We start from the raw sequence: 14138 nt of genomic DNA, 5'->3' as shown, positions 1-14138 counted from the left end.
ATTACGGCCTCTAAAGCTCCTATTCCCACTGGGATCATATCTGTTCTGTGATACGTTTTCACTTGTGCGTCTAAGTGTGGAGGACTGCAGTTGCAGAATATAGAAAATACATATGTAGCAGTTTTTGAATATCGAATGATTGTCTGGGTTTGTGTCAGTGCCAGTGTCAGTTTCTCTAGAAGCCATCTCACATATCATCCCTCACTTTTGTTAATTAGAGGTCATTAAAAACTATCTACAGGAAATTATCAACCCCTGGGCTTTGTCCTCTGGGGACCATGATCTGTCCACAGGAGATTATTACAGTTTTTTCTACTTGTTGGTGGATTTTCCATTGCATTTTTGTTTTACTTCAGCAGCAAGCTGACAGTAACCTTTTGTTTGTGGCCAGTGTCAGATTGACGCACTGGATTTGAAAAATGACCAAGGTGGGAGATGTGTGAAGCCTTTGAGCAGCCACTCATAATGTTTGATGCATGAGGTTCTACTAAGGCACCAAGAGCTGAGGGGAGGAGTTAGCTACCCCTGGTTTATGCTAACCTTGTGTTGTCACATAAATTATTCAGGGACACTTCAGCCTGGCAGACTCACGACCCTCAGCAAAGCTGGGTTATTACAATTCACAGAGGGAGTCGTCCGAGTGTCTGCATAAGCTAGCAGCAGTTCTCAAACTGGACATACAGATAAAGTCAAGGTCAAATTTATTTATATAACACAAATGTATTTATATAGTGCATTTAGAATAACAAAGTTCAACAAAGTGTTTTAAATGAAAATATATAGCCAAGTAAAAGTTTTAAAATCCAGTAAAATAGAATCCAACACACCAGATTAAAAGACAATAAATAAAATAAGATCAAATAAAATAAAGTAAATGCAGACCATAAAATGCAATAATCTAAAGTGATGTCACACTGGAGGAAGAACTTGAGCCTATCCCACCTGCTATAGGGCGAGAGGCAGGGTACACCTTGGACAGGTTGGCAGTCTGTTGCAGGGCAAACACAGAGATACAGACTAGCATTCACTCTCACATTCACACCTATGGGCAATTTGGAATTACCAGCCAGATGTGATGAAAATCTGAAAGTAGAAAATTTTTCCACAACGTGATCAACATTACACCGCTTCTCACCAAGACAGAATTAAAAATACTAAAGAGCAATTGAGGCCTGTGACTGTTATTAGAAACAATATTTGAGAAGTAAGCAGACATGACTGTTAAACGGTCATGTAAGATCTCCAAGGAGACCTGGAGCTTGTCCTTTTTCTATTTACTCAGCATGTCTACACTCATGTCTGTGGGTTGTGTTATTCAGCAAGGGCTGAAAGGGGGATGTAGTCCAATACAGCAGTGCAGGGCTTCAGCTAACAACTCTGAGTTTGTTAAACCTGAGTGGGTTTTAGAAAGAGAGTTATCTTCAACTCTGAAGATAAAACTATAAAACTGAACTCTGAAGTGGGGTAACAGAAATATATTTGGCCCTGTACTAGCCAGCTCAACATATCCAGGGTATCTTTTTGTTAGCTGTATTCACTTACCCTAATGTTGACAATCAGGATAAGCAGTCAAGTTAAGCTGGTTATTAATTCGGTAAATTAACCCAGGGTTTTCTTGCACGCACATGAAAGAGGTGGTGTTGGCAGTCCCAATCTAAAAGGATTGTTTCATGGGTAATATGATTTTTCTTCCACAGAAAATGATCCCCATATGAGTGCCACCTACAACATGATTAAAAATCTATAAGAAACATAAAAATATAACAGTCAAATGCAACACTATTATAAAAAGGACAGTCGTTAGTCTGGTAGTTTAGTTCACAGAGGGGTAAAATAAGGATTTTTAAGGGTTTGATAATAAAGATTAAAAATAAAAACAGAATTCAAACATAGGCTATACATAAATGATATGAGGTCTCTAAGTAGAGTGTAGGTGTCCTGTTTTAGAATCAGATATTATTGCTAATAAAACAATAAAATTGTTTTTAATTTTTTTGCAGAGCAAAGCTTAGTAAACTATACAAATTTTTGAATTTTAAAGCTGACAAATGAAATGCATTCAAATTCTGAGTTTTCACTTATTAAGTTTTCACGTATTAACTGCTAATTAGATGCAATCTAATTGATGTAATCTAATGGTGTCAAACTCCATCAATAGCAACTGTAGAGACTCAGTAGTTCAATCACCACTAACAAAGCCATTATATTTTGCTTTTCAGACACTTAATCACAGGCTATGTCCACACGTACACGGGTCTTTTTGAAAACGGAGATTTTCTGTTTTCGTTTTAAAAAATAATCCCGTCCACACATAAAGGCAGAAATGAAGGAAAACGCTGCTAGGAACATGCCAAAGCAGCAGGTGGCGCTATATTCCTAACCGTGTAGAAATGTTGGCCAATCAGAAGTCTAGAAGCCTCGGTGGGAAAAAGTAAACAAAGCTGGGGCATGGAAGCAGAACCGAGTCGTATGTGTGGAGGGACAGTAACTGTGTGTATATGTAAGCATTTAAACACTGCAGAGACTACAATTAACAGTAACAGTATTGTAGAAATTCATTTCACCGAAACAATAACGTGGCGCACACTGTGACGTCAAAAAAGGCACACATCTTTGACGCTGCGTTTTCTCCGTTTTTCTCGTCCACACGTAAATGCAAAAACTGAGTTTTAGAAAATATCCACCCTGGCTGGAGTTTTTAAAAATCTCCGTTTTCAGTGACCAAAAATGCCGTTTACGTGTGGACGAAAGGTGCAAACGCATAGAAAAATCTGCGTTTGCAAAAATACCCGGGTACGTGTGGACATAGCCACAGTCAGTTTAAGTAAAAACCATTCATATTTTTCTGTGCATAAACTGTATCTTAAAGATGGCCCCAGCTACCCATTGTTTAGAGAAGTCCTGTTGTGAACTTTCTGTCAGGCTCATCATTCCCCAGGATTACCTATGTTTTAACCCTTTAAAGCCGGTCGGAGTGGACACGCTCCATTTTGTGTAACTATTTTCAAATCCCGGTAGCACTGCAACCAAGTAAGCTAGCGCAATAATTTTTTTTGCATATGAAATCGGAGGAGTTGTACTTACATCTTATGCACATCAGCTTGTCCTAGGTCACAGTTTCCTTCCACATATGGCTTTGCAAAAACTGCATAAAAAGCACTTGCAGCAACAAAAACATAATATTCCAGAAACACGCTTTGCCGATCCGATCAGCTGTTCATAACACTTCCTACGTCCATCAGCGTGAACTGTCGCATGTCCGTCATGACCTGCCCGAAACCGGAAGTGATGTCATTTTGCGGAAATGTAGTTTTTTTTACCATTGTGGCCTTATGAGCCTATACTTGTGTTTTTAAAAGTTATGTTTGACTTTATGACTTTCTGTGTCGTTTCTGGGATGCCGAGGACTCACATTGCACTGCTGGAAATATTTTATTTTGATGCATATGCTGTTATTTTGCAAATTTGCACTATAATATATTTTTTCGTTTTTCCTGCAGTATATGAAAATTGGTGTATCTCAAAAATAAAACTATGAAGACACTTAAAATAAATTTCCTGTGGTGGGAAACTAGTTTGTGCAACTTTTTTGTATTTACAGTTTTGAGGGATAAGCCTCTTAAATTTCTCTAACTAGAAATATATGTTAAAAAAACAAAAACGATTTTACATTTTTTTGTAGTTTATTGCACTTTTTTACAATTTATGTAATTACTATGCACTTAATGCAGATATATTATTAAAATTTGGGCTATAATGGTTGTATTGATGTATAGCAACTTGAAATGCTCCAAAAAATGGCTCCACAGCATGTAAAAATATACTATAAGCTCTGGCGGACTTGGTTCTATGGTAGGTCTTAAAGGGTTAATAAAGATTCACAGAGCACCCTGTATATTCTACACTGTACCTCTTTTCTGCTCTGGGATTGAAGATGAGTGTTATTAATACAGATCCTGTGTGCTCACTTCCCAGAAGGTATGCAGACAGAAGGATGGTAATTTGAGGCTCTTAGCACCTCACCTAAATTACATTACCTGCTAGATTATTACAATTTTCCAGCTGTTTGCCTCCTCTGACCTTCAGTACTGATATTACCTCCCTAAAGTCTTCAGTAGAGAGAGCTCATTTTGCAATCTGAGCTCTCCTTCTTGACCCTGAACACCCCACTCTTGCCGTTAGTAATGATCATGATGATTTGTATTCATGTTGTGCGTTCCTCGACCTGCAGCATATTACAGTGGCAGGAATGAAATGCCTTTTCAATCATTTTTCAATCATGTTTCAAAAATCACAAGACAATGCCAGTGCAGTCATTCATTCTGAATGAGTAGGAAGATGCAAAAGCTGTAGCCAGAAATACCCAGTTTGCATGAACAATGTAACACCTGATAATTAACTCTTACATCACTAGTATATCACTGCCGCTAAAAGTGCATGGGCAACCCTCAGACCCCAGATCTTCATATTGCCCTAAAAGCCCCAGGTTGACACTGTGGTGTCATACACATACAACAAACATGGACATAACCATCAACCAGGGGTTTCTGGAATCTGAATTTTGAAATATCAGTGCTCTTACTGTTGCCATGTTAACTTTTGGAGCCAGATAACAGAGAGCAAAAGAGCAGATGACTTAGCAGGAAGTTTGGGTTGCATCTCCATCCACAATCTATGTGGGTCCAACAAAGAGAAACAGATTGGTAATGGTGCATTAGTATCAGACAAATAAAATCATCGAATTTCACTCAACAAAACTGAACTGCAGCTGTCTTTTTCTAGCTGTGCCACACAGCAAAACATTCTATTTGTGCTCCAAAAGGTGCTATCGCCACAAACACATCAACATGTCCATTTCAGTGACTAGAATTAGCAAAGATCAGGCTTAGCAGATACAAATCAGCGATACTGTTGTTCCCTTTGTTGGCACACCTGTGTATTATAGCAGCCATGCCCTTTATCAGTGTCCTTATAGACATATAGACGTATAAAAAGATAAACATATTATCACATATTCTTTTGGAAAGTTCTTTTATTTTCCAGTATTATAGACTATTGTTTATATGACACATGTATGCACCGCACCCATGGTGTCAGTGCTGACTTGGATAGTTATTAGCTGGCGGTAATAAGTTTTCTTTTTCTTTTTTTTTCAAGACTCCAATTTCAATGTTTTCTGTTCCAATATGAGTCTGCCCAGCTACAGTTTTGTACCAGTGTTATTATGTCTGAAATATTCAACCAAGCATGGCAGGTTAATTATATGAAAGTCGCTGACCCTCTGAAAAACTAAAGAACTAAATCCAGTAATATGGATATCTCTCATGTAATCACTGCAGTAATTTTGGAAATTAGCTCCAGTCACAAGCCAAAGGATGGTAAAATATAAAAGTGGTTTTAAACACCAAACAATCCTTTACTGTGTGAATGTGAACATTTGCCTGCCAGTGGCTGGCAGATGTTAAAATTTTAAGTTCACTTTCCACCCTGGTAGATTGTGATTCTTATGTAGGTAACTGAGCTTCTATTATCAGATCCTGGAGGGTTTTCATATATTTAATAAGCCACATAAAGGTGGATGTGTACAAAAGGAGAGCCTTGTAAGGAGATGTAGGCTCTTTATAAACGGAAACTGTAATTCCAGACCAGTTGTCTGTAGAGCAGCAGGATTAATACAACACTCGGTGGGATCTATGTGGCTGAACCATCTGCTGCCTTTTATTGGGGGAAGTTCCATGCTGATTTTACCTCCCCTATGTCTGTCTCATTTAGTCTGGATTAGATGAAAAGATGCGAGGTTGATAACAGATTCAAAATATTACTGTATGATCTACTGTTATGCACTTCTCAGATTGTTATTATATAGATGCATAAAAAATACAATCAGAAATGTATTGTTTTGGTTGGTATTTCAGGATATTCCATTGAAATCCAAACCTTAATTTGTAATGAACTGACTTTTTTGGTAACAAATATTTTGCTTCCCACTAAGTGACCTGTGAAATCGCCTTTTGATCAAAAGTAGTTGGCCAGAGGTGTTGTGTTGCACGCTCAACTTCTGGGTGACCAGTTGCTTTTTGCAGCTACTTGAAATCATTCACTAAATGTGAAAAGAAATTTGTGCAATCACCCGGTAACCAATGAGTTTTTATTCAGTTTTTTGCCCTAAAACAATATTTTCTACAAACCTATTATCATGTAGAACAGGTCGAAGACTATCCTACTAATATTCCCATTTAGCATAAGGCATCAGATCAGATAATCTGCTCAGACTAGATCACGCTGACTCAGCTTTCCTCTTTCAGTGATGAGCTAGGACTGAGACTTCATAAAACACCTGAAAGTTCCTCCTAATGAGGATGATCCTCCTAACCTGAGGAAAATCTGCAAAATGCTGCATTTAGAATTAGAATTAGAATTAGAATTCAACTTTATTGTCATTGCACATGCACAGGTACAGGGCAACGAAATGCAGTTTGCATCCATCCAGAAGTGCTTTAGTGATATAGATATATTACAATATATATTAGCAATAGTATAGATATGTAAGTATACTACAGAAATGGGTCTATTATGGTATGTTATAATGTACACGGTATGAAGTATTTTGTGAATATTCTATAACTAAGTATGTAAAGGCTGTAGTGAGTACAAGCTATGTACAGGCTATGAACAGGATATAAATATGAAAAACTATACAGAATATGAAATAAATAACTTTACAGAAATCTGAGATATACAGCTATACAGAAATGGGAACTATGCAAGTTGTAAACAGTTGTAGGATTAAAGATTATTGAATGTACAGAATGATTATTTACACAGAGCTATACAGTAGTGCAGTTAAGATAAGTGAGGGTGTAGATAGTTTCTACAGAGGCTATATAAAGTGCTAGTGGTTGTGAGTGGTGGTTCACTCCATGTTATTATTGTGTGTTTGAGGGTACAGTTGTCAAAGCAAGATCTACATTTAAAGCAAGATCTACTCAAAATACGCAAACTGAATCTGCTGTTAACATAACTCTTCACAGTGTAACATCAAACAGAGGTGTTGTTCAAAGCCAAAGAAGATGGAAAACTCTGAACAGTAGAGGAATAGGGTGGGCGAAGTAGAGAAAACTGGTGTCTTATATAATGGAGAGGCAGACCTTTCTTGTTCCATGTGGCAGCTTTTTCTTTCCACCTCATCACATCGGCTCTGCTGCATCATCCAGCTCTGTGATGTAATCACAAGGTTGGGCAGTGACAGACAGGAGTGCTGCGTAAGGCTAGCAGGGGTTTAATTGGAAGTTTATAGAAAGAAGCGAGTGTGTGGACACCAGTCCCAGCTGCAAGTTGTTCATTAATCAAAACCAAGGTCTGAGCCAGGAAAAGTACAATTTAAGGACCTTTATCATTCAGCAGTATAAAAAGCTTGTGATTTTTGCAAGTGATCTGTTATTTCAATTTATTAGTCCCCTAAAAACATACCATAGTTGACAGGATATTAATGATAAGAAACACTCTTGGCTCTTTATAGAATATGAAGGAACAGAGTTATTTTCAAAGAGACATGCTTATTTAAGCAATTCATTGAAATTAACAAAGAAAAAAGTGTTTTTTGAAATTACACCACTCTTAGTTAACAAAGGTGCTCTTTTGGGATATGTCTTATTTCACTGAGGAGAGATCAATAGAGAGAACTAAACATAATTCATGATGATTTTAAGTTATGGTATTTGGCGATTAGATGCCGATGACCCATCACAGTAGAATAAAATGAATTAGGACAGGATACGTTGAAAACTTGGATGAAGTGACTTGCGTAAGGCAGAGATGAGGGGGAGTTGGGTTGCACGAAGGAGTCTGCAAGGGAGAATGAAAGATGAGTGGTGTGATTTAAAATATGCAGAGAGGAGACTGATTGAAGGTGGGCTGAGTTCACTCAGAGTGAAGGGAGGCAGAAAGATGATTGGACTACAGCAATGATGTCAGCACTGAGTTTTACAGCATGGGAAAGTGGAAGTGAAGTCATGTAGGTTTTGTATGTTGGAGGCAGGATCTAAAGTGTACAATCACACCCCTAATAAAGAGGAAACAGAACTGTAACGTGTAACAAATGAATTCTTGTAATGTCAGTGATGATAGCCATTGTCATAATGTTCAACATGTTCAGGCAGGTGGAAATCTCTTTCTGTTACTGCAGTATATTTCCAGTGTTGGACATTTTTCCTCCGACTGAAAAATGCTTTAAAGATACTACATCTCCTCAGAGACCAATACTGAGGGATACTGCTGAGGTGGTGTACAGAGACAAACTGTGTCCTTGTTCAACAAATTATGGACCTAACTGTATGTGAGCTTCTACCTGAGCTTCGTCTGAACACTGCTTATATAGACAAAAATATAACTTGAGGGAATCTGACCTTTTGTACTAAGGAATTATGGTCACTGAGAAAATTTGTTTTAATTGTCTGAAGTTCTTTTTGCATTTCATCTCTTGTGTTTTGAAATATTTCTGAATTCCAGGCTTACGAATAAATATCTTGGGTTTTGATGTGATCCAACACTTTTGGAGTCCAGTAGAGTATAACATGCAAATACATGTAAAATTAGCTGATGCTACATTATTATTATTAATATAATGTGTGTATGTGATACTAATGTAATACTCTAACGTGAACACCATTGTGGCTGTATATTGAGTTCTTTTACACATACTATTTGCATCTTGATTAATCTCAACAGCTTTATACTTTAGACCTCTTCATATTTGCTGTCTTGCAGAAAAAGAGCAGACAAGAAAGTTGTGGTGAGGGCAGTGGGGTGGAGATCCTGGAGAACAAACCATATGAGGACGGCCCTGGCGGCTCGGGTCAGTACACTCACAAGGTCTATCACATCGGCAAACACATCCCATCCTGGTTTTGTGCCATTCTGCCTCAAGCTGCCCTTCGAGTGGAAGAGGAGTCTTGGAATGCTTACCCCTATACGCGAACCCGGTGAGGGAACCACAGATACAGAAAATAAAGTGATGGAATTTTATTTCCGGGGAACACATTATAAAACTGTCCCCCTGTGCCTCTTGTAAAACAGTTGCTCCCTCTTAATGCTTAAGCGTACGTTACATGAGGTTGGCTTTATCTGAAGTAGAAATGCTGACCTTTCAGAGATAAAATGTTGTTAATGGTTTTTATTATGTTCTTTTTATTATTATCTGCTGATGGCAGTGTGTTCTTTCTTTCTTTTTTCTTTTTTTAAATACAACAACTTCAGCTGCATGACCACATATTCATTTGCTGCCAACTTTGAATATCATCCTGATGACTTAATGTGTTGGAACCAGCCACTCCAACTGCTTTCTAAGCCCATCAAGTGTTAAGGGAATTTTATTGGCACCACTTTTTACTTTACAACTGATGCTGATTTGCAGCATTTTACATGAGCTCTGCTTACAGGTGCTGCACTTTACTTCAGCTTAGGCTTTTTTCTGCTGATGCTCAGCTACATTTTAAAGGAGATGCACTTACTAGTAACTTTAACCATTTCCACCCTGGAGGTCCCTGTCTTAGGACCAGGCTGTTAAAATGCAGCCCATTGCAATTTCTTGAAAGGATGCTGAGCATGGGATATTCAGTGAATTGTTGTGCTTGGTTTCTGTTGACTTTCACTTGAAGATATCTAATTGCCTATGCATCATTGGGGGGGTCATGAGATCTAATATTGACTTGGGATGAAGGATCCTGTTAACTGATGCATGATACCACCAATGACTTCTAGCAAAGAACCCAAACACTGGTTCTTGTATTGTTTCAACCATGTGAAGATGCCAGAGCAGCTTTTCACTATTGCCTCTGACAATCCTAGATTGTGACACTGCATTCACACTTCATATGATTTTGAATTGGAAATTAGGATTATTACTTTCAATAGCAGTGATTTTGTGCTCAAAGCGTTTTCTTACTACAAGGCTCATTCACCCTGTCATATACACTTGCACTACTAATACTGCTTTATATAAACTGCTCTTTTCTGCATCTAAGCACTTAATAAACATTCTTACACACTGACACTCACACTCTGATGGATACTTCGAGGTCAATTCAGGGCTTGGCATCTTGCCCAAGGGTACTTTGATATGTAAACTAGGGGAGCATAGTTCCCCTAGAGGGATTGAGCCATCAACCCCCCATCTTGTAGATAACTGGCTCTACTTCTGGAGACCCAGCTGCTCATATTGCTTTTCCATCCAAAGCAACAATTTCTTTTTCTTTCCTCAGGTATACCTGTCCCTTTGTTGAGAAATTTTCTATAGACATTGAGACTTATTATAAACCAGATACTGGAAATCAAGTGGATGTCTTCAATATGTCCTCTGCTGAGAAAAGACAGAGGACTATTGGTAAGTTTATCGTCATGCACACTTAAAAACTCACTCTCTCTGCACCATTACGCTAAAATTGTGCCTCTGGGATCAACTGCCTGGTCGTCGTCTCCTCATAAGCAGGATCAGAAATCGAATTTACACAGAGTTATTTGCAATGAAAGCGCTGACAGTGTGGTGCAGAGGGGATGTAGGCTGTGGAGTGTAAGAGCTTGTGTTGAGCCTCCGCATACTAAAATTCACTGGGGTGCAGGGAAAATGTGCAGTCAGCTCCAGACACGATCCCGGCAGGGACTGATTACATAAAAGACACACACATAAAATCACATTCTTTTCTTGAGGTGAGTGAGGACATTGAGACATACCTGCTGCTTGAATCTGCCTCAGTTTAGCAATTCATTATGTCTTTGTTTCCCTTGTAGACCCCATAGACATCGTCAAGGACTACATACCTCCTCATGAGTACCTCGTGGAAGAAGACCCTAAGCTGTATCAGTCAGTCAAGACTAAACGGGGACCATTGTCAGAGGACTGGATTGAGGAAATTGGCCAGAACCTGGGTCAGAGTTCTGTCATGTGTGCCTACAAGCTGTGCAAAGTAGAGTTCAGATACTGGGGCATGCAGTCTAAGATTGAACGCTTCATTCATGATGTGGGTAGGTATGGCTTGCGTGTATGCATGTTTTTATGTGGTTCAGATCTTACAACCTACAGACATATATTTTACTGAAAAACAAGGAAAAACCAAAGTCTAAGATAACTGTAGAAGCTAAAATAAAAACAAAAAAATCCCTAAAGATCCTTAAAGATTAGCAAAAACTATGACTATATCAATATTTAATCCCAGTGTCCAATAATCCTGCAAACTGTGACATCCTAAAGAGGACTGAAATGCACAACTTGGAAGAACAGATAAAAATTCCAATTTTATTTGTTAATTCAAGATTTGGTACATAGGTAGTTAATCTATTCATATAACAAATTGCATAACAAACCAGAGGATTCTGGCTAGGTTGGCAAGATATGTCGAGTTTATAATCTAAGTTTTCAATGGCTGTTTTTTACCTGGCTAAATCATCATGGTAATTTATCTTTATTTTTATTAAATCTTTTAACTAAATCAAATCTATAAATTTTTTATTTAGAGCATCTTTCGAGTGCTGGGTGACTATGTTTTATATGTGCAAGTTCTTAAGCTTTACTAACATTGCAAATGAAACCATCGGTAAAGAGCAGTACAAACTGTGCATTGTAATATCTCTAGAATTTGCACGTAGTTAGTTGTTGATGCAGAAAAAGCACAAATGTCTTTATTGTAATAAACTTAATTCTAGTCTGCTCCAAGTTGCTTTCACACTGCTGAAATTGCAGCTACTAGAACACAGAACACAGGCCGGGAACACCTGTTCAATCAATAAAATTACTTTCACTTTGATTTGCTGACAAACTAAAACAATTTCCACTTCTCCTTCATTAGACTATGAGACAGTAAACTTTGACATTTAAAGTATTCAGCTCTCAGAATAAACAGCAGGATCAAAAATTTACTCAATGTTAAAATAATAAACCTGAGTTATACTTGAGTTAATTTAGCGTTTTACTGCTATGTTTTTTATAGTCTTTTTATGTCACCGTTGGATTATTTTCCTTTATTAACATCTCTGACTGGGGCAGGTGACATGATAAAGGAGATCATTTTGTGTGGAAGAGGAGTTATATGACTCGTGAAATGTCCCTTTTATGTGAGCATGCACAGAATATGAAGCAAAAAGCCTGGTTTAGGAAAGAAAGTGATGACCGCTGGTGTGATACACCAATTACTTGTGAGACATATTATCTCTGACAGAGTTTTGAGGGTTTCTTTTAACCCAGCTAGCACAAAGAAAGCCGAGCTCTGTTGGGCTGTGTATAGACCTCATAGACTTCACAGACCTATTAAGGTAATCTGATAGAGGAAAAGGAAATTGCTGGGTCTGCGCTTCCACAGGCCCGCTGGTTTAGAGACTTATTCCCGTTAACGAAGCAAGATGAACAGCTTAACCGGTTTTTCACATGCTATAGCAAGGGAAGGATCTCAGAGCAGCCCTTCTGCCCTCGGTGTCAGACCACTTTGAAGAACCATCACCCCACAGCAGCCTTTTATTTCTGTGACACACAGTTTACACAAACACCCATTGTAAAACCCGCCTATGGTGCATCATAAACCCTAAGGCATTGAGTGTGTATGTGTATGTAAGTGCGTCTGTGTATGCGTATTCATGTGCATGTGAGTGTGTGTGTCTGTGTTTGTGTGACCTCCTGCTCACCAAAAGGGTCATAAAGGCAGGAAGTTTACTAAATAAGAAAACAGAACCCTCACATAGGATGTGTCCCTATAATAAATGTCTTTAATCATACAGTTTGAACCAAGATTTACAAATTTAAGTAACACAATGACAACATTTAACAATTTCAACCTAACAGAAATACACACAGACCAGGCACTTAGATATACACAGTATGCAGCTAATCACGTGAGGAGGACGCAGAAGAGCTGACACAAAAGACAAGCCTCACAGCAACACAAGTCAGAAAGTCAAAAACAAAATGTAGTCTGTGTCACGGCGGTGGAATGGACTCAGGCGCAGACTGAGAAAGCACGCTTCAAACAGTTCTTTATTAATCACACTGGTGCGCTATATATACGTGAAGGGGGGGGAAACACCAGGGTCCCGGGGGTCAACAGGTTAGGGAAACACACGCCTTCATACTCGCTCCACTCCTTGTCCACACAAGCAGCTCCACTCTCACGCACGGGGTCCAGGGGTCACGAATGAGGGCAGATCCAGATAAACCTATTTACAGAGATGAGGATTAAGCCAAGGCAAGCACGGGAACAACAGAATCACTATAGAGACGGGCAATACTAACGAGAGTTACTCAATATTCCAGCGACAAGTAGCTCAGAGCCCCTGCCTTAAGAAGAGCCAGAGATCAACTGCAAATCACCGGTGATCAGCTGCAGGTGCGTAGGCCAAGGGCGGGAGCCCAATCTGAGCCCCGCCCAGGCAGACAGGCAAGAGAGAGAGAGAGCAAAACAACAAACACTTCCCATATGGAAAAGAAATAGTAAAAGCATATATGTGAATGAACCAAGTTAAAATAGAAGGAAGTGTCGAAGAAAAACTAATAAAAATGCAAACGATACCTGGTGTAGAAAGTGTCAGAGAGGCAGGAGCAGAGAGAGGTTACTGGCTTCTCGAGATAACAGAGCAGGCTGGATTAATTTCCTGCCTGTGTTGGTGTGTTTCTGTTTTATTGCTGTGATCTAAGACTGTTTATACACTTTCACGGCCCTCAGGATGCTGCCTCACAGCATTTTACTTCCAGACTAGCGAAGCAGCGGCTGCTCTATCTTCATGATATTCTCACTCAGTGGTCCAATCAACACATCTTCAATCACAAAATGTGATTTTCCTCTGTGACTCTCCCGTTTCAGCCTTTCACTGAACGTTATGTTTATGCTAATGTTATCTGCACTTGTTTACTGGGCTTCCGCCCTAAAATATTCACAGGGTCTTCATCTGCATCTCCCCTGATTCATGAATACTATCACACACCAGCTCCAAGACACATGGCCTTTTTAAACTGTGCCTAACAGGTGTTTGAGTTGCATAATATGCTCAACTTTTTTCATCCTTATTCTGAGTGTGTATACATGGAGTTAAATTGCTTTTGACACACCAATCCTGACTTCTGTTTATATAAATGAAAACTGAAAAAAAACCCAGAGGCC

General features: G+C 38.9%; 1 protein-coding gene across 6 annotated transcripts in view; it reads left to right on the top strand.

The window, feature by feature from the left end:
- The window catches only part of pitpnm2 (phosphatidylinositol transfer protein, membrane-associated 2), a 64841-nt gene that overhangs the window by 27153 nt on the left and 23550 nt on the right, over positions 1-14138 (top strand). For all 6 annotated transcript variants that reach the window (XM_076886745.1, XM_004566908.3, XM_004566910.4 and 3 more), the window contains 3 exons: positions 8767-8981; positions 10260-10381; positions 10786-11019. In XM_076886745.1, coding sequence (XP_076742860.1) covers positions 8767-8981; positions 10260-10381; positions 10786-11019 — 571 coding nt within the window. The remainder of the gene's footprint in view (positions 1-8766; positions 8982-10259; positions 10382-10785; positions 11020-14138) is intronic.

Source organism: Maylandia zebra, linkage group LG7 (assembly GCF_041146795.1).
Source record: "Maylandia zebra isolate NMK-2024a linkage group LG7, Mzebra_GT3a, whole genome shotgun sequence".
NCBI classification, from domain to species: domain Eukaryota; kingdom Metazoa; phylum Chordata; class Actinopteri; order Cichliformes; family Cichlidae; genus Maylandia; species Maylandia zebra.
The sequence above is the reverse complement of the archived record's forward strand: the minus strand, read 5'-3'. Positions and strand labels throughout refer to the sequence as shown.